Raw genomic sequence first — 21,222 nt, forward strand, 5'->3', positions numbered from 1 at the left:
GGCTACCCCAAAGATCGCGACCCCCAGCCTGGTTCCGCCCTGGAACCGACCACCCTGGACAAAGACCCCGCCACCCCCTTCCAAAACCACTCCAACGCCGGACATGCCCAGAACATGTGGGTGTGGTTCGCCGGGCCTCCCGAACACCTCCCACACCTGTCCTCACCCCCAAAGAACCGGCTCATCCTGGCCCCAGTCATGTGCGCCCTATACAGAACCTTCAGCTGAATTAAGCTGAGCCGTGCGCAAGAAGAGACGAGTTCACCCTCCTTATGGCGTCCGCCCACGTCCCCTCGTCGATCTCCTCCCCTAACTCCTCCTCCCACTTCACATTCAGCTCTTCCACCGAGGCCTCCTCCTCCTCCTGCATCACCTGATAAATTGCCGAGATCCTCCCCTCACCGACCCACGTCCCCGAGAGCACCCTATCCTGCACCCCCCTAGGCGGCAGCAGCGGGAACTCCGCCACCTGCCGCTTGACAAACACCCTAATCTGCATATACCTAAAAGCATTCCCAGGGGGGTGGCCCCACTTCTCCTCCAACTCCTCTAAAGTCGCAAACTTCCCGTCGAGGAAAAGGTCCCCCATCCGCCTGATGCCTGCCCTGTGCCAACTCGAAAACCCACCATCTATTCTCCCTGGTGCAAACCGATGATTTCCCCGTATCGGGGCCCACACTGAGGCCTTCACTTCCCCCCCCCCCCCCCCCCCCCCCCCTCCCCCTATGCCGCCTCCACTGCCCCCAAATCTTGAGGGACGCCACCACTACTGGATTCGTAGAGTACCTTGCCGGGGGGAGTGGAAGCGGGGCTGTCACCAATGCCTCCAAACTCGTACCCACACAGGACGCCACTTCCAACCTCTTCCATGCGGCACCCTCCCCCTCCATCACCCACCCGCGAATCATCGCCACGTTCGCAGCCCACACAAGTAGGGCAACGCCAAGCCGCCTAGCTCCCTTCCTCGCTCCAGGAACACCCTCCTCACTCTCGGGGTCTTCCGCGCCCACACGAACCCCAGAATACTCTTATTAACCCTCTTTAAAAAAGCCTTCGGAATCAATATGGGGAGGCACTGGAAAAGAAACAACAACCTCGGGAGCACCATCATCCTAACCCGCCAAAGAGAGCGGCAGCGCATCCCACCTCCTGAACTCCTCCTCCATCTGTTCCACCAGCCTCGAAAGGTTTGCAGGGCCCCCCCCAGCTCCTAGCTATCTGGACCCCAAGATATCTAAAGCTCCTCTCCGCCCTCTTCAACGGGAGCTCTCCTATCTCCCTCTCCGGTCCCCCAGATGCAGCACAAACATCTCACTCTTCCCCGCGTTGAGCTTATAGCCCGGAAAATCAGAGGCCATAGGCGAGTACATTACTAATAACCAGAATGGGGAGGTCTCACCCTCCGTGTTCTGGGAGGTGCTGAAGGTTGTGATCAGGGGTGAAATTATCGCTTACAAAGCACAAAGAGGTAGGGAAGAGAGGGTAACTGTCTGTGCGAAGTCTGCACGTTCTCCCCATGTCTGTGTGGGTTTCCTCCGGGTGCTCCAGTTGGGAGCATACATGTTCACCAGGACTACCGGTGTCCCGTCCAGGACACCGCTGACCATGCGTGGGTGTCCTCCCACAGTCCAAAAATGTGCAGGTTAGGTGGATTGGCCATGCTAAATTGCCCCTTAGGGTGAGGTTACAGGAATAGGGTAGGGGTTGGGCCTGGGTAGGGGTGATCGTTCGAAGGTCAGTGCAGACGCGATGGGCCAAATGGCCTCCTCCTGCACTGTTGGGATTATGTTTGTGAGCCCCTGCACTCCAGGGTTTCCCTTTGTACAGGGACCCTCCAAAGTGGTTGCTTGCAGCACCATTTTGTGGCCTATTGTAGTTGGCCTAATGTCCTCTGTTTTTTGTTACCTATCTCCTCTGTGGTGTTATCACCGCCACCCCCAGTCCTCTTTTCTTCTCTCCCCCCCCCCCCCCCACCCTGTAGCTGCCCCCTTCTCTCTTCCCCCTTGTTTGTCCACCCATTCCCAATGTCTGCCCCCCCAGCCCTTGCCAGGCGCTATCCCCTTGTGGGGGATGCCTCGCGGCCTCGCTCTCCTGCACACCTCACGAATCTAGCTAGCTCGCTAGTGTGGTGGCCTTCCTCCCGGGGCTAGCTGTGCATCCTCCCGTCGCCCGATCCCTGGGCTTCTTGTCTGCCATTCCGTCACCTTCTCATGTGCTTTGCTGCACTGGTTCATACCTCCTTCTCTTTCTGCTCTCGTCCCCAGAACGAGACAGTACAATCCTGCGCTCAGTGGTGTTCTGACGTCATAATCAGCGGTGTCCTGGGCCGGGCACCGGTCCTCCTGGGGAACATGTATGCTCCCAACTGGGTGGACACGGAGTTTGTAAAGAAGACCAAGGGGGAAATCCCCGACACAGAATGTGACCCTGGGCAAGTGCATGGTCAATTCTATCCCCACAGGCCCCTGAGCCCCAACATAAGTGAATGAACCAATAATTTGTGTTTTCCGAAGATCTTTAACCCCTTGATCGCTCCAATCAGTTACAGACACCAGATTTATAAATAAAATATTAACAAACCATTTATTAATAAAAAGGAGAAAAGATGAACATATAAGGAAATGACAGAATAACGTCTACCAGACACCTAATCGCAAGATCCCGCCACAACCTCTGCCCAGACACACACAAGACAAACACCAGGTAAGGATCGGGGGGAATAAAACACAACAGGGATAAAAGGGGGTCGGTCTGAGATGAGTCTTCACTCTGTAGTTGCAGTTTCTGGGAAACAGGTTTACTCGAGAGGTTCAGGTTGGCGCAGTTCTGCCCTTCGACCACCAGATGGTATTTCACCTAAGAATTCCAGGTCAGTGCAGTTCTTATCGCCAGCCAGCAGATGGTGCTGTACACAGGATGATCAGGTCAGTGCACTTCTGCATTTCTACCACCAGATGGAACTTTCATCTCCCCATGAGAACAATGCAACTGGTCCTGGAGTTTGTAGCTTTTAGTTGCTTGATTCCTGTACAAGACCGATGGCTTTTATCACATGCTCCCACCTTAAACTTTAATTCTTCAGCTCTTCCCAGCCCCGACACACAATTGTTACAGTAAGAAGTCTTACACCAGGTTAAAGTCCAACATGTTTGTTTCAAACACTAGCTTTCGGAGCACTGCTCCTTCCTCAGGTGAATGAGGCACTGCTCCTTCCTCAGGTGAATGAGGCACTGCTCCTTCCTCAGGTGAATGAGGCACTGCTCCTTCCTCAGGTGAATGAAGAATCATTCACCTGAGGAAGGAGCAGTGCTCCGAAAGCTAGTGTTTGAAACAAACCTGTTGGACTTTAACCTGGTGTTGTAAGACTTTTTACTGTGCTCACCCCAGTCCAACGCCGACATCTCCACATCACAATTTGAAGGTTACTGACCTTTGGGAAAACTTGTACTTTCCCAGATCTCTTTCCCAGACCTGTTGGTGTCGATGCTCCTTTAACACAGGAACGTCTTCACAGTGCTTCTTAAAATCGTCCAACACAGAGAGAGAAGGAGATTTTGGGTTCCTTGTTCCCTGGCTGCTTAACAAAACTGAACAAAAGGTGGCACTCTCCAGAAGATCCACCTCAAGACGAGAAGACATTGGAGCAGAATTAGGCCGCTCGGCCCATCGAGTCTGCTCCGCCATTCAATCCTGGCTGACATTTTTCTCATCCCCATTCTCCTGCCTTCTTCCCATAACCCCTGACCCCCTTATTAATCAAGAACCTATCTATCTCTGCCTTAAAGACACTCAGTGAATTGGCCTCCACAGCCTTCTGCGGCAGAGTTCCACAGATTCACCACCCTCTGGCTGAAGAAATTCCTCCTCATCTCTGTTTTAAAGGATTGCCCCTTCAGTCTGAGATTGTGTCCTCTACTTCCAGTTTTTCTTACAAGTGGAAACATCCTCTCCACGTCAACTCTATCCAGGCCTTGCAATATCCTGGAAGTTTCAATAAGATCCCCCATCATCCTTCTAAACTCCAATGAGTACAGACCCAGAATCTTCAATCATTCCTCATATGACAAGTTCCAGGGATCATTTTTGCGAACCTTCTTCCCTGAAAGTTTCCGACTGGCTTCACCAACCACAGGCCGCAATAGTAGAAAGTTGAAAAACATTCTCTGCATCAATTGGCTGCTTACCAAGTCTATCAAACGACATCACGGATTCAGCCACAGAACCTGAAGGGGATGTTTTGAGATCAGCCTATCTGAAAGGGGAGATTTTCCCCAGTGTCCAAATGCTCCAATTTAAACAGAAATGTTTATCAAAACAGGCAGCAGGACGGGATTAAAAAGGGAACACAGGACAAACAGACAATACCCTAACAGTGGTCGATATACTCTGCGGCTCTTCATTGCTGCCCCTGCTGTTGCCTCTCTCATCCGTTCTCCGAGACGAACTTGACCGCGTCCGCAGGGGCCGTGAAGAAGTGCTACCTGCCTTTGAACGTGACCAGCCTTGCCACCTACTTCTCCAGGGTGACGATCCGGTCACCCATGTCTGTGGCAGCCTATTCCAGATCCTTGATCGATTCCTCCTGGGCTTCCAATCACCTTTCTGCCTTATCCAGGACCACCAGCATGGATGCCAGATCTTCGGCAACCGCACCCATCACCACAGCTGGAATGTCCGACTTTCTCTCTTCCCGGTTGATGGAACCATCAATTCACCAGACACGTGTTTTCCGATATGAATATAGGCTTTAATCTACTTACTACAGAGCCAGCCTGTTACCCGTTGATGAACTCTCGGTGAACTGCAGGCTGACTCTGGACAAGGGTATTTATACAGCAGCACAAGGGGGAGGAGTCATGGGCAGAGCCAAGGGTGGAGCCCAGTACAAGCTCCTGAGCATTCCCAGAGCTACTCCCCCTAGTGGTCGGATAACGCTACTGCGCTTACAAAGATACAGTGTGAATTACCATGTTAGATTCACCACATTCACCCCCTGCAAAAAAAATCAAGTCCAGCGGGGGTGGTGGTTTACAAAGTCAGTCTGTCCGGTGGTCGAATTGTCCGCTGTGATCTGCGGAGCACCGGGGTTGCAGCCTCTTGCGGTGGCTGGATGGGTGTTGTGTGCTGGGGTACGATGGCGGACTCCAGGGAGGGTTGTGTCCGAGCTTCATACTCTCCTGGTTCGACCGGGGACTGGGGGCTGGCCGGCGCGGGTGTGCGGAACTGATGGAGCGAGCTCGTGGGCTCGGGAGCGCGAGGGGGCGGCAGCATGGGGTGTAGGGTGAGAGGTCCTTCTGTGGGGGTAGAGGGGGCGCTGGATCCGGCGGGTGCCAGATCCCGGAGGGATACCGTGTCCTGACGGCTGTCAGGGAACTCGACGAATGCGTACTGGGGGTTGGAGTGGAGCAGGCGCACCTTCTCAACAAGGGGGTCGGTTTTGTGTGCCCTGACGTGTTTCCTCAGAAGTACGGGGCCCGGTGTCCTCAGCCATGCCGGAAGTGAGACCCCCGTGGTAGTGCCCCTGGAAAAAATGAAGAGCCTCTCGTGAGGGGTCTGATTGGTCGCTGTGCACAAAAGGGACCTAATAGCGTGGAGCGCGTCTGGGAGGACTTCCTGCCATTGGGAGACTTGGAGCTTTCTAGACCGGAGGGTCAGTAGGACGGTCTTCCAGACCGTCGCGTTCTCCCTCTCCACCTGCCCGTTCCCCCTAGGGTTGTAGCTGGTAGTCCTGCTCGAGGCAATGCCCTTGTCGAGCAGGTACTGACGCAGCTCGTCACTCATGAAGGACGAACCCCGGTCGCTGTGTACGTAGCTGGGGAAACCAAACAGGGTGAAGATGCTATGCAGGGCCCTAATGACTGTGTGGGAGGTCATGTCGGGGCACGGGATAGCAAATGGGAAACGGGAGAACTCATCTACGATGTTTAGAAAGTAAACGTTCTTGTTAGTTGAGGGGAGTGGCCCTTTGAATTCAATCGCGAGGCGTTCAAAGGGCCTAGAAACCTTGACCAGGTGGGCCCTGTCTGGTCTATAGAAGTGCGGTTTGCACTCCGCACAGACCGGGCAGTCCCTGGTGACCGCTTTTACCTCCTCGTTGGAGAGAGGTAGGTTTCGGGCCCTGATGTAGTGGGCGAGCCGGGTGACCCCCGGGTGGCAGAGGTCATTGTGGATGACTTTCAATCGGTCAATCTGCGCGCTGGCGCATGTCCCGCGGGATAGGGCATCCGGAGGCTCGTTGAGCTTCCCGGATCGATACTTAATATCGTAATTTTAGGTGGAGAGTTCGTTCCTCCACCTCAGAATTTTGTCGTTTTTAATTTTGCCCCTTTGCGAGTTGTCAAACAAACAAAGATCTTTGGTCGGTGATGAGGGTGAACCTCGTACCTGCGAGGTAGTGCCTCCAGTAACGAATAGCCTCCACAATGGCTTGTGCTTCTTTCTCGACTGAGGAGTGTTGGAGTTCTGAAGCGGAGAGGGTACGGGAGAAAAATGCAACTGGTCTCCCTGCCTGATTTAATGTGGCTGCAAGAGCTACCTCTGAGGCGTCGCTCTCTATCTGAAATGGAGTGGATTCATCCACCGCCCGCATGACCGCTTTGGCGATGTCCTCCTTGATGCCGTCGAAGGCCTGGCGTGCCTCAGCTGACAGGGGAAATCGTGTGGTCCTAAAGAGTGGGCGGGCTTTGTCCGCATATTGAGGGACCCACTGGGCGTAGTAGGAGAAGAAGCCCAAGCACCGTTTGAGGGCCTTGGGGCAATGGGGGAGGGGGAGTTCTAAGAGGGGGCGCATACGGTCTGGGTCTGGGCCCAGGACTCCGTTTTCCACGACATAGCCGAGGATGGCTAGTCTGGTTGTGCGGAAAACGCATTTCTCCTTGTTATACATGAGATTCAGTTTCTGTGCCGTCTGGAGAAAACGGTAGAGGTTGGCGTCGTGGTCCTGCTGGTCATAGCCGCAGATGGTGACATTGTCCAAGTACGGAAACGTGGGCCGCAGCCCGTACTGGTCCACCATTCGGTCCATTGCTCGTTGGAACACCAAAACCCCATTAGTGACGCCGAAAGGGACCTGGAGGAAATGGAAGAGGCGGCCATCGACCTCGAATGCCGTGTAGTGACGGTCCTCCGGGCGGATTGGGAGCTGGTGGTATGCAGACTTCAGATCCACCGTGGAAAAGAGCCGACATTGGGCGATCTGGTTTACCATGTCTGCAATCCTGGGGAGGGGATACGCGTCGAGGAGTGTAAATCTATTTATGGTCTGACTGTAGTCGACAACCATGTGGAATTTTTCCCCGGTCTTAACGACCACCACCTGAGCTCTCCAGGGACTGTTGCTGGCCTCTATAACCCCCTCACTGAGTAGCCTTCGGACCTCTGCTCTGACAAATACCCTATCCTGCAGGCTGTACTGCCTGCTACGAGTGGCTACGGGTTTACAGTCCTTTGTGAGATAGGCGAAGAGAGATGGGGGGGGGGGGATTCGCAGTGTAGCGAGGCTGCAGATCGTGAGTGGGACAGGGGCCCGCTGAGGGTGAGGCTCTCAAGGTTACATTGAAAATCTAGGCCTAATAAGAGTGGCGCGCAGAGGTCGGGCAAAACGTAGAGTTTGAATTTTGAGTAGCTAGCGCCTCGGATTGTGAGTGTCGCGGCGGTGCGTCCCTGGATCTGGACCGAATGGGATCCTGAAGCGAGCGAGATAGTTTGCCGCACGGGGAAAACGGGGAGCGAACAGCGTCTTACCAGGTCTGGATGTATGAAGCTCTCAGTGCTCCCGGAGTCGAAGAGGCATGGCATTTTCTACCCGTTGATTTGGACCTCTGCCATCGAATTTCGCAGATGCTTCGGGCGTGATTGGTCCAGAGTGACTGCGCTGAGTTGCGGGTAGTCGGCGGCTCGATCAGCTGTGCTGGAGTGGCCCCGTGGTGACTGCCCTCTGAGTTCATAGTCGTACTCTTCCGATGAGTTGTCCGAGCGTGGAGATGCAGGTCGGGCCCGTGGATCGCACGTGGCGGGCGGCGAGGAAGACGGCGTCCAAGATGGTGGCCCCATGAGTCGCACGTGGCCGGCCGCGTGGTGGAGGTTTGCCAAGATGGCGGCCCCCATGGAGCACACGTGGCTAGAGGGGCCGGAGTCAGGGCATAGGTCGCAGTGTTTCGGGCCCCGCAGGCCTGCGGGTGAGGGGAGCGATTACTTTGTGCCGCTGGGGAGCTGGAAGCTGGGGCCCTTTATGTGAGGCACACTCTTGCGTAATGGCCTTTCCGCCCGCAGCTGCTGCAGGTCGCGTTGATGGCTGGGCAGTGCTGCCGCGGGTGCTGATTCTGGCCGCAGAAATGGCAGGCTGGAGCAGCATAGTGGCTGGCTGGAGCAGCATGGTGGCTGGCTGGAGCAGCGTAGTGGCTGGCTGGAGCAGCATGGTGGCTGGCTGGAGCAGCATGGTGGCTGGCTGGAGCAGCATGGTGGCTGGCTGGGGCAGCATAGTGGCTGGCTGGAGCAGCATAGTGGCTGACTGGAGCAGCGTAGTGGCTGGCTGGAACAGTATAGTGGCTGGCTGGGGCAGCATAGTGGCTGGCTAGAGCAGCATGGTGGCTGGCTGGAGCAGCGTAGTGGCTGGCTGGAGCAGTATAGTGGCTGGCTGGGGCAGCATAGTGGCTGGCTGGAGCAGCATAGTGGCTGGCTGGAGCAGCATAGTGGCTGGCTGGAGCAGTATAGTGGCTGGCTGGGGCAGCATGGTGGCTGGCTGGAGCAGCATAGTGGCTGGCTGGAGCAGCGTAGTGGCTGGCTGGAGCAGCATAGTGGCTGGCTGGGGCAGCATGGTGGCTGGGCGGCCGCGTAGCACAGGTCTGGGGAAATCGCTGATTCGGGGGCCCATGATTGGGTCGCGGGGAACGAGTTAAGGCTGCAGAAGGAGACCTCCATCGTGGTAGCAGCTTTCACAGTCGTTTCTAAGTCTTGGGCCCCCTTTTCCAGCAGTTGTTGGTGCACATAATTAGACCTGAGGCCCGCTACAAAAATGTCGCATACAGCAAGTTCTCTGTGTTTAGCCGCGGTAACTGCTTGATAATTACAGTCATTTGATAGATTATTGAGCTCTCTTAAAAATTCGGCGAGTGATTCTGTAGGCCGCTGGCGGCGAGTCGTGAACACATGTACAAGCTCCTGAGCATTCCCAGAGCTACTCCCCCTAGTGGTCAGATAACGCTTACAAAGATACAGTGTGAATTACCATGTTACATTCACCACACCGGTGCTCTCTCAATTCTCTTGCGAGAAACATGCCCCCGTCCCCCATCCCCTGGTGTGGGGGGGCTTTTTGTGCCGTGGGCCGGCCCCCCCTCTCGTGAAGCTCGGGTTTCGCGGCATCATGTGTCGGCGGCTCAGTCATTTGCTTGTCCAGGCTTTTTATGCTCTTGGTTTCCACCAATTCTCTGGCTGCTGTTTGGCATTTTTCTTTCTGTCATGTTGTTTTGTGCTCGTGGTTGGGGATGCATTTTGGCGTGAGCCGGTGTTGTTCAGGCAAAGTGGGCCAATTTCTCAGGTTTGTGGGAGGAGAGCCATCTGGTGTGTGACGTCTCAGCATATCCCCGTCGCCGGGAGTCCCCACGGTGGATCAGTACTGAGGGAGTGCTGCACTGTCAGAGGGTCAGTACTTAGGGAGTGCTGCACTGTCAGAGGGTCAGTACTGAGGGAGTGCTGCACTGTCAGAGGGTCAGTACTGAGGGAGCACTGCACTGTCACAGAGTCAGTACTGAGGGAGTGCTGCACTGTCAGAGGGTCAGTACTGAGGGAACGCTGCACTGTCAGAGGGTCAGCACTGAGGGAGTGCTGCACTGTCAGAGGGTCAGTACTGAGGGAGCGCTGCACTGTCAGAGGTTCAGTACTGAGGGAACGCTGCACTGTCAGAGGGTCAGTACTGATGGAGTGCTGCACTGTCAGAGGGTCAGTACTGAGGGAGTGCTGCACTGAGAGTCAGTACTGAGGGAGCGCTGCACTGTCAGAGGGTCAGTACTGAGGGAGCACTGCACTGTCAGAGGGTCAGTACTGAGGGAACGCTGCACTGTCAGAGGGTCAGTACTGATGGAGTGCTGCACTGTCAGAGGGCCAGTACTGAGGGAGTGCTGCACTGTCAGAGAGTCAGTACTGAGGGAGCGCTGCACTGTCAGAGGGTCAGTACTGAGGGAGCGCTGCACTGTCAGAGGGTCAGTACTGAGGGAGCGCTGCACTGTCAGAGGGTCAGTACTGAGGGAGTGCTGCACTGTCAGACGGTCAGTACTGAGGGAGTGCTGCACTGTCAGAGGGTCAGTACGGAGGGAGTGCTGCACTGTCAGAGGGTCAGTACTGAGGGAGTGCTGCACTGTCAGAGGGTCAGCACTGAGGGAGTGCTGCACTGTCAGAGGGTCAGTACTGAGGAAGTGCTGCACTGTCAGAGGGTCAGTACTGAGGGAGTGCTGCACTGTCAGAGGGTCAGTACTGAGGGAGTGCTGCACGATAAGATGGCTTTCCCTTTTCTCTAATTGTGACTGCACATCATACATAAATCATCTGCTGTGTTTGGAACACTTTGGAAGGGTTGTGGTGAAAAAATGGAAGTCATTTACTCAACCCCTGCTCACCAGCACTGGCTCTTTTTCAACAGGATCACTTACATTCCGTCCACAGCAGGAGTGCAATCCTCCATCCCACTGGTCTCGTCAGCCTCATCCGTCCATAGTGCCAATGCCAACACCTACCGACAGCCCTCTCTGGCGCTTGGATTCACTGCTATCGGACCTGATGGGCGGACTGTGCTGCAGCCCCTAATAGCTGGTAAGAAACTAAGTGATGCTCTCAGAACAGCGTCCTGCTGAAGGCCCGTGAGCGTGAGATAGGTGGTCTCCGTGTGACAGAGAGGGGGGGTCTCTGTGTGACAGAGAGGGGGGCTCTCTGTGACAGGTGGTCTCAGTGTGACAGAGGGGGTGGGTCTCAGTGTGACAGAGAGAGGGGGCTCTCTGTGACAGAGAGGGGGGGGGTCTCTGTGTGACAGAGAGGGGGGGTCTCTGTGTGACAGAGAGGGGGGTCTCTGTGTGACAGAGAGGGGGGGTCTCTGTGTGACAGAGAGGGGGGGTCTCTGTGTGACAGAGAGGGGGGGTCTCTGTGTGACAGAGAGGGGGGGTCTCTGTGTGACAGAGAGGGGGGGTCTCTGTGTGACAGAGAGGGGGGGTCTCTGTGTGACAGAGAGGGGGGCTCTCTGTGTGACAGAGAGGGGGGGTCTCTGTGTGACAGAGAGGGGGGCTCTCTGTGACAGGTGGTCTCTGTGACAGGTGGTCTCAGTGTGACAGAGAGGGGGGTCTCTGTGTGACAGAGAGGGGGGGTCTCTGTGTGACAGAGAGATGGGGGTCTCTGTGTGACAGAGGGGGGGGGGTCTCTGTGTGACAGAGAGAGGGGGCTCTCTGTGTGACAGAGAGGGGGGGCTCTCTGTGTGACAGAGAGGGGGGGCTCTCTGTGTGACAGAGAGGGGGGGTCTCTGTGTGATAGACAGGGGGTCTCTGTGTGACAGAGAGGGTGGGTCTCAGTGTGACAGAGAGAGGGGGGGTCTCTGTGTGACAGAGAGAGGGGGTCTCTGTGTGACAGAGAGGGGGGGGGCTCTCTGTGAGAGAGAGAGGGGGTCTGTGTGAGAGAGAGAGGGGGGTCTCTGTGTGAGAGAGAGAGGGGGGTCTCTGTGTGAGAGAGAGAGGGGGGTCTCTGTGTGAGAGAGAGAGGGGGTCTCTATGTGAGAGAGAGAGGGGGTCTCTATGTGAGAGAGAGAGGGGGTCTCTGTGTGAGAGAGAGGGTGTCTCTGTGTGTGAGAGAGAGAGGGGGTCTCTGTGAGAGAGAGGGGTGGTCTCTGCAAAAGAGAGAGAGAGGGGGTCTCTGTGTGAGAAAGAGAGGGGGTCTCTGTGTGAGAGAGAGGGGGTCTCTGTGTGAGAGAGAGAGGGGGTCTCTGTGTGAGAGAGAGGGGGTCTCTGTGTGACAGAGAGAGAGGGGCTCTCTGTGTGAGAGAGAGAGGGGGTTTCTGTGAGAGAGAGAGGGGGTCTCTGTGAGAGAGAGAGGGGGTCTCTGTGTGACAGAGAGGGGGTCTCTGAGAGAGAGAGGGGGTCTCTGTGTGTGAGAGAGAGAGGGGGTCTCTGTGTGAGAGAGAGAGGGGGTCTCTGTGAGAGAGAGAGGGGGTCTCTGTGAGAGAGAGGGGGTCTCTGAGAGAGAGAGGGGGTCTCTCTGTGTGTGAGAGAGAGAGGGGCTCTCTGTGTGTGAGAGAGAGAGGGGGTCTCTGTGTGTGACAGAGAGGGGGTTCTCTGTGTGAGAAAGAGAGGGGGTCTCTGTGTGAGAGAGAGAGAGAGGGGGTCTCTGTGTGAGAGAGAGAGAGGGGGTCTCTGTGTGAGAGAGAGAGGGGGTCTCTGTGAGAGAGAGAGAGGGGGTCTCTGTGAGAAAGAGAGGGGGTCTCTGTGTGAGAGAGAGAGGGGGTCTCTGTGTGAGAGAGAGAGGGGGTCTCTGTGTGACAGAGAGGGGGGGTCTCTGTGTGACAGAGAGGGGGGAGTCTGTGTGAGAGAGAGAGGGGGTCTCTGTGAGAGAGAGAGAGGGGGTCTCTGTGAGAGAGAGGGGGTCTCTGTGTGAGAGAGAGAGGGGGTCTCTGTGAGAGAGAGAGGGGGTCTCTGTGTGAGAAAGAGAGGGGGTCTCTGTCTGAGAGAGAGAGGGGCTCTCTGTATGACACAGAGAGGGGGTCTCTGTGGCAAAGAGGGGGTCTCTGACAGTGAGTGGGAGTCTCTGTGACAGCGAGAGGGGGTCTCTGTGACAGCGAGAGGAGGTCTCTGTGACAGTGAGAGGGAGTTTCTGTGTGACAGAGAGGCGGGGTCTCTGACAGTCTCTGTGACGGTGGGGGGGGGGGGTTTCTGTGTGACAGAGAGAGGGGGTCTCCCTGTGTCCACGTGGCGGGGAGAGGGTTAGGGATTCCGCGTAACGGGGAAATTGAGGGGTTTCTGCGTGACGGGGAGAGGGTCCGCTGCCCCTATAATGGGCAGAGCTTTTGTGGGTCTGGGTAATGGAGAGGGGTCCATTCGTGATGAATTCTCTGGGTGGGTCCAGTACTGAGGGTGTGGCCGTTCTGGGTGGGTCCAGTACAGAGGGTGTGGCCATTCTCGGTCAGTCCAGTACAGAGGGTGTGGCCATTCAGGGTGGGTCCAGACGTGGTGTGGCCGTTCTGGGTGGGTCCAGTACAGAGGGTGTGGCCGTTCTGGGTGGGTCCAGTACAGAGGGTGTGGCCATTCTCGGTCAGTCCAGTACAGAGGGTGTGGCCATTCAGGGTGGGTCCAGACGTGGTGTGGCCGTTCTGGGTGGGTCCAGTACAGAGGGTGTGGCCGTTCTGGGTGGGTCCAGTACAGAGGGTGTGGCCATTCTCGGTCAGTCCAGTACAGAGGGTGTGGTCATTCTGGGTGGGTCCAGTACAGAGGGTGTGGCCGTTCTGGGTGTGTCCAGTACAGAGGGTGTGGCCGTTCTGGGTGGGTCCAGTACAGAGGGTGCGGCCGTTCTGGGTGGGTCCAGTACAGAGGGTGTGGTCATTCTGGGTGGGTCCAGTCGTGGTGTGGCCGTTCAGGGTGGGTCCAGTCACGGTGTGGCCGTTCAGGGTGGGTCCAGTCACGGTGTGGCCGTTCAGGGTGGGTCCAGTCGTGGTGTGGCCGTTCAGGGTGGGTCCAGTCGTGGTGTGGCCGTTCAGGGTGGTTCCAGTCGTGGTGTGGCAGGCAGGGGTTTTCTCTCTGGGTTCATCCAGTTGAGAGGAGAGTGCGGGTGATCCAGTACAGGAGTGTGAGTGCTGGGGGGAGTCTCTGTGGCTGGGTTCACTGGATCCTTGTGTGTGCCTGTGTATGTATACATGTGCATGTGTGTGTGCGCGTGTGTACGTGTACATGTGCATGTGTCTGTGTGCATGTGTGTGTTTATATGTACATGTACATATGTGCGTATGTGTGTGTGTATACATTGTGTGTGTGTGTGTACATGTGTGTGTACATGTGTGTATACATGGTAACTCATGCTTCTCTCTCCTCCCTCCAGGTCAGTCTCCACTCCTGACCACAGGTCAGGTTGGCTCCTCTCAGCTCTCTGGCCCACAGCTCCAACCTGCACCCCCTGGGCAGCTCATCACAGCAATCTACCCATCGCCACCCTCTGCCAGTGTGGCCACGACGACCCACAATCTGATCTATACCGCCTCACCCTCGCTGCCCACCACCACTCTGCCAGCTCCCATCCTACCCAAGGCACCCAGTGCCACTGTGACCTCAAACATCGCATTGACCCCAGGGCCTCAGCAAGGAGCAGGGGTGGTGACACCGGGATGCCTGGCACCATTGTCCTCACAAGGGGCACCTTCAACAGCGTACCACAGCGGGCCAATGACGCCTGTACAAGGTAGGAGTGGTTTCTGTTCTTGCAGAACATGATATCGCAGCATGGGGGTGTGGATTCTCTTCACTCATCACCTCCCACCTTCCAAGCAAATCAACACAAACCCTAGCTCGCAACCGGTTAAAATTTCTCTCTATGTTTCTAAACCACTCCATAGCTTATTCCCTCCCAACCTACACCTACCTCTGTAACTTGACCCTGCCGGGACACCAAAACTCTGTCCCCTCCAACTCCGATCCTCCGGGATCTCTGTCCTCTCCAACTCCAATCCTCCGGGTTCTCTGTCCCCTCCAACTCCGATCCTCCGGGATCTCTGTCCTCTCCAACTCCAATCCTCTGGGATCTCTGTCCGCTCCAACTCCGATCCTCCGGGATCTCTCTCCCCTCCAACTCCAATCCTCCGGGATCTCTGCCCGCTCCAACTCCGATCCTCCGGGATCTCTCTCCCCTCCAACTCCAATCCTCCGGGATCTCTGTCCCCTCCAACTGCAATCCTCCGGGATCTCTGTCACCTCCAACTCCGATCCTCCGGGATCTCTGTCCTCTCCAAGTCCGATCCTCCGGAGTGTCTGTCCTCACCAACTCCCATCCTCCGGGATCTCTGTCCTCTCCAACTCCAATCCTCCGGGAACTCTGTCCCCTCCAACTCCAATCCTTCGGCATCGCTCCATTTTTCTCTTTCTCCCTCAAAGACACTCCTTAAAAACTACCCTACAAACCAAGCCATTGGTCCCATTTCCTAATATCTTCCTGTGTGACTTGGGGTAAATTTCATGAGACTTTTGTATCCACTAGAGAGGGAAGGTTGAAGCTTGGTTTAACCATGCGCATAAAAGACAGCATCTCCGACAGTGCAACGCTTCATCAGTACTGACCCACTGACAGTGCAGCACTCCCTCAGTACTGACCCTCTGACAGTGCAGCACTCCCTCAGTACTGACCCTCTGACAGTGCAGCACTCCCTCAGTACTGACCCTCTGGCAGTGCAGCCCTCAGTACTGACCCTCTGGCAGTGCAGCGCTCCCTCAGTACTGACCCTCTGACAGTGCAGCACTCCCTCAGTACTGACCCTCTGACAGTGCAGCACTCCCTCAGTACTGACCCTCTGACAGTGTAGCACTCCCTCAGTACTGACCCTCTGACAGTGCAGCACTCCCTCAGTACTGACCCTCTGGCAGTGCAGCCCTTAGTACTGACCCTCTGACAGTGCAGCGCTCCCTCAGTACTGACCCTCTGACAGTGCAGCACTCCCTCAGTACTGACCCTCTGACAGTGCAGCCCTCAGTACTGACCCTCTGACAGTGCAGCGCTCCCTCAGTACTGACCCTCTGACAGTGCAGCACTCCCTCAGTACTGACCCTCTGTCAGTGCAGCGCTCCCTCAGTACTGACCCTCTGACAGTACAGCACTCCCTCAGTACTGACCCTCTGACAGTGCAGCATTCCCTCAATACTGACCCTCTGACAGTGCAGCACTCCATCAGTACTGACCCTCTGACAGTGCAGCACTCCCTCAGTACTGACCCTCTGACAGTGCAGCACTCCCTCAGTACTGACCCTCTGACAGTGCAGCATTCCCTCAATACTGACCCTCTGACAGTGCAGCACTCCCTCAGTACTGACCCTCTGACAGTTCAGCACTCCCTCAGTACTGACCCTCTGACAGTGCAGCACTCCCTCAGTACTGACCCTCTGACAGTGCAGCATTCCCTCAATACTGACCCTCTGACAGTGCAGCACTCCCTCAGTACTGACCCTCTGACAGTTCAGCACTCCCTCAGTACTGACCCTCTGACAGTACAGCACTCCCTCAGTACTGACCCTCTGACAGTGCAGCACTCCCTCAGTACTGACCCTCTGACAGTGCAGCACTCCCTCAGTACTGACCCTCTGACAGTGCAGCATTCCCTCAGTACTGACCCTCTGACAGTGCAGCGCTCCCTCAGTACTGACCCTCTGACAGTGCAGCACTCCCTCAGTACTGACCCTCTGTCAGTGCAGCGCTCCCTCAGTACTGACCCTCTGACAGTACAGCACTCCCTCAGTACTGACCCTCTGACAGTGCAGCATTCCCTCAATACTGACCCTCTGACAGTGCAGCACTCCATCAGTACTGACCCTCTGACAGTGCAGCACTCCCTCAGTACTGACCCTCTGACAGTGCAGCACTCCCTCAGTACTGACCCTCTGACAGTGCAGCATTCCCTCAATACTGACCCTCTGACAGTGCAGCACTCCCTCAGTACTGACCCTCTGACAGTTCAGCACTCCCTCAGTACTGACCCTCTGACAGTGCAGCACTCCCTCAGTACTGACCCTCTGACAGTGCAGCATTCCCTCAATACTGACCCTCTGACAGTGCAGCACTCCCTCAGTACTGACCCTCTGACAGTTCAGCACTCCCTCAGTACTGACCCTCTGACAGTACAGCACTCCCTCAGTACTGACCCTCTGACAGTGCAGCACTCCCTCAGTACTGACCCTCTGACAGTGCAGCACTCCCTCAGTACTGACCCTCTGACAGTGCAGCATTCCCTCAGTACTGACCCTCTGGCAGTGCAGCACTCCCTCAGTACTGACCCTCTGACAGTGCAGTACTCCCTGAGTACTGACCCTCTGACAGTGCAGCACTCCCTCAGTACTGACCCTCTGGCAGTGCAGCATTCCCTCAGTACTGACCCTCTGACAGTGCAGCGCTCCCTCAGTACTGACTCTCTGACAGTGTAGCGCTCCTTCAGTACTGACCCTCTGACAGTGCAGCGCTCCATCAGTACTGACCCTCTGACAGTGCAGCACTCCCTCAATACTGACCCTCTGACAGTGCAGCGCTCCCTCAGTACTGACCCTCTGACAGTGCAGCACTCCCTCAGTACTGACCCTCTGACAGTGCAGCACTCCCTCAGTACTGACCCTCTGACAGTGCAGCACTCCCTCAGTACTGACCCTCTGACAGTGCAGCATTCCCTCAATACTGACCCTCTGACAGTGCAGCACTCCCTCAGTACTGACCCTCTGACAGTTCAGCACTCCCTCAGTACTGACCGTCTGACAGTGCAGCACTCCCTCAGTACTGACCCTCTGACAGTGCAACACTCCCTCAGTACTGACCCTCTGACAGTTCAGCACTCCCTCAGTACTGACCCTCTGACAGTTCAGCGCTCCCTCAGTACTGACCCTCTGACAGTGCAGCACTCCCTCAGTACTGACCCTCTGACTGTGCAGCCCTCCCTCAGTACTGACCCTCTGACAGTTCAGCGCTCCCTCAGTACTGACCCTCTGACTGTGCAGCCCTCCCTCAGTACTGACCCTCTGACAGTTCAGCACTCCCTCAGTACTGACCCGCTGACAGTTCAGTAGTCCCTCAATGTTGGTCCTCCGTCAGTGCAGTCTTCGCTCAGTACTGAGCCTACGAACAATGCAGAGCCTCCTCACTCCTGATCCTCCGACTGTGCAACGCTCCCTTAGACCTTTCTGTTGTATCACAGCGAGGCTGGGCCTGCATTCTGGGTTCTAACCTCCTAGTGTAAGACTCCAGCTGATGATCTTCTGAGACCGAGAGAGAAAGGGACAGAGAGGAGCCACTGCCTGAACGTTGGGGTGGGTGTTGTGGTTTGTGGGGGGGAGCGGTGACAGGGAGATTGTGAAGCCACGTCATGGCTCGTTTAAACTGGAGGCAATGAGAGGGGATGGGGGAGATTCCGATGGGAGACTCGCATCGAAAACCCTGGGCAGGTCAGAATCTTCATGTCAATCGGTCGGAGGTCTTCTCGCTCTGGAGGAGGATTATTCTGCAGCTGATACCACGTCGTCCCCCACAGGCCCTTAAACTTTCCAGATCTGTCCTAATCCCAGTCCCTTTCAAATTCCACTGCTCCCGGTGGAGGATCCCAACACACAGCCATACTTCAGTTTGTGAGGGGGTGGTTCGATTTAATGAGGGCTGATGTTCTGCATTGTGCTGATAATCACGCATGCAGAAGTTAACCTCATTAGAGTAAGTACTTAAAGTAGGCTGATATTACCATGGCAACATATGACTGTGTTGTGTAGGGAGCTTGGTGACTTTCGTATCTGTTCAGGCTGTAAAATATCAAAGGGGGGGGTGATTTTCGATTCTGTCACCAGATGATAAATCCATGGAGTCATTCACCACATAAAAGGAGTCCATTAAGCCCATCTTCTTCCTCTACTGGCACTTTGAACAAGCTGTTCAATTAATTCACCTGTTCCCCACCACGCATCCTCACCCCGCCTTTCCTCATATCCCTTGCCGAGGATTTATCCAATTTCCCCCTATTTGAAAGCTCCGATTGATTGTGTTGCCATGTCCCTTTCATGCAGCGCCTTCCAGATCAGCACAGCTCGGTGTGTTTCTAAAATATAAACTGCCCAACCACCCCTCACCCTGATCTTCAGCCAATCTGTGTGCCTCTGCCCTCCTGCCCTGGAACCTGTTTCTATTGCAATGCTTCACGATTTTCAAACGTCTCAATCAAATTCGCCCAGTCTCTCCACGTTAGTTGAATTCCTTCATCCCTGGATTTATTTCTGTAAGCCTTCTCTGCACACTGTGCAAGGCTGCAACCGTTGCCCACTGAGGGAACCTGCCCTAGTGGAGATAGCTTGGGTGGGTGGGGGTTGAGAGGTGTGGGGGGAGGTGGGGGCAGCTTTGAGCCCCGGAGCAGAGTGTCATCTGTGAAGAATGTGAGGCAAAGATTCTCATTCTAACATTCCCCACTCTCTTTTCCTCCCCACAGGAAACTTGCCCTTCAGCCTGAGGCCAGTGCGGCCTTTGCTGAAGCAGCAACAGCAGGCGACGAAAGCCAAGACCCCTGGCCCAAACATTCCAACTGGCAGCCTTTACGAGCCGCCAGCCTCCACCCGGGGCGGGGGGAAACTGCAGACCCCTGGCAGTACAGCAACAGAGCGAGGTGACGGCTGCCCGGATACACCGCAGCGAGTGGCCCTGGAGGAGGGAGCTGCCCGGGACCTGCAGGAGGAGCGGGCGACACGGGAGGCCTGGCAGCTCCAGGCAGCCCCGGCAACAGAGGAATCAGCAACCCTGCGAGAGCCTGGCACTCAGCACCAGGCGCCTCTGAAATCTGGAGCCCCCGCAGAGGAAAGAATCCCCTGTGACCACCCCTGCCCACAAGCTGGCACCTCGGGGGAGGACAGAGCAGTCAGAGACACAGGGACAGGGGTCACCCCCAGGAGCACGGGGAGTCCTATTGGCTACACAACAAAGTCTACCAACACAGAAATGACCTTCAAGAAGGAGCCCGTGGTAAGAACCCAGAGACTGAGTGAATGGGCTGGTAGAGGGGGTAGACCGTAGAGAGAGAGACAGAGCATGGGCCGGGTGGGTAAATGCTACACAAAACCCAGACCAAGCACATTGATTACAGAGAGTGTGGACAGAGTAGGGAGATTGGAAAGAGAGGGTGAACAGTGCGATTAGATCATAGAGAGAGATTTGACAGGGCAGTTAGATCATAAAGCATGAACTCGGTGGGTAGATCGTAGAGAGAATGTGGACCTGGCGAGTAGGTGGTAGAGAGAACGTGGACGTGGAAGGTCAATCGTAGAAAGAGGGTGGACAGGGCAGATGGATCATCGAGAGAGAGGTGAACAGGTAAGTCATTTAATCTTAGAGAGAGCATGGACAGGCCGGGTAGATCGTAGAGTATGAGCGTGGAGCAGGCAGGTAGATGGTAAAGAGAGTGTGGACAGAGTGGGTAGATCGTAGACAGAATGTAGACCGAGCTGGTAAATTGTAGAGAGAACGTGGACCAGGCAAGTAGATCGCAGAGACAGCATGGACTGGGCAGTAAGATCGCGGAGAGAGCATTGAACAGGTGGGTAGATCAGAGAGAGAGCATGGACCAGGCAGGGAGATTGAAGCAAGAGTGTGGACAAGGCCTGTATTTCATAAAGACAGGGTGGACAGGGCAGGTAGATCGTAGAGAGAGCGTGGACAAGGTGGCACGGGAGCACAGTGGTTAGCACTGTTACTTCACAGCGGCACGTTCTCCCTGTGTTTGCGTGGGTTTCCTCCGGGTGCTCCGGTTTCCTCCCACAGTCCTCAGATGTGCAAGTTAGGTGGATTGGCCATTCTAAATTGCACTTCGAGTCCAAAAAGATAACGTGGGGTTACAGGGATGGGGTGGAATTGTGGGTTTAAGTAGGGTGCTCTTTTGAAGGGTTGGTGCAGAGTCGATGGGCCAAATGGTCTCTTTCTGCACTGTAAATTCTATGATTCCATGAAGGCGTGTAGATCATAGAGTCAGGGTGGACAGGTGGGGTACATTGCAGAGAGAGAGCGGACCGGGCTGGTAGATGGTACATAGAGCGTCGACCGTGTGGCCAAATTGTTAAGTGAGTATAGACAGGGTGGATAGATTGTTAAGTGAGTGTGGACCAGGCGGGGAGATCAGAGAGAGAGTGTGGACCGGACGGGTAGATCAGAGAGAGTGTGGACCGGGCGGGTAGATCAGCGAATGTGTGGACAGGGCGGGTAGATCAGAGAGAGTGTGGACCGGGCGGGTAGATCAGAGAGAGAGTGTGGACCGAGCGGGTAGATCAGCGAGTGTGTGGACTGGGCGGGTAGATCAGAGAGAGAGTGTGGACCGGACGGGTAGATCAGCGAGTGTGTGGACTGGGCGGGTAGATCAGAGAGAGAGTGTGGACCGGACGGGTAGATCAGCGAGTGTGTGGACCGGGTGGGTAGATCAGAGAGAGAGTGTGGACTGGGCGGGTAGATCAGAGAGAGTGTGGACCTGGTGGGTAGATCAGAGAGAGCGTGGACTGG

General features: G+C 55.7%; 1 protein-coding gene across 1 annotated transcript in view; it reads left to right on the plus strand.

Moving 5' to 3' along the window:
• LOC119974286 (protein capicua homolog) overlaps window positions 1-19,749 on the plus strand; it is a 60,340-nt gene extending 40,591 nt beyond the window's left edge. The window contains exons 8-11 of the mRNA XM_038813058.1: window positions 2,265-2,431; window positions 10,637-10,806; window positions 14,062-14,418; window positions 19,172-19,749. Coding sequence (XP_038668986.1) covers window positions 2,265-2,431; window positions 10,637-10,806; window positions 14,062-14,418; window positions 19,172-19,749 — 1,272 coding nt within the window. The remainder of the gene's footprint in view (window positions 1-2,264; window positions 2,432-10,636; window positions 10,807-14,061; window positions 14,419-19,171) is intronic.
• Window positions 19,750-21,222: the final 1,473 nt, after the last annotated feature.

This window comes from Scyliorhinus canicula, chromosome 12 (genome assembly GCF_902713615.1).
Source record: "Scyliorhinus canicula chromosome 12, sScyCan1.1, whole genome shotgun sequence".
NCBI classification, from domain to species: domain Eukaryota; kingdom Metazoa; phylum Chordata; class Chondrichthyes; order Carcharhiniformes; family Scyliorhinidae; genus Scyliorhinus; species Scyliorhinus canicula.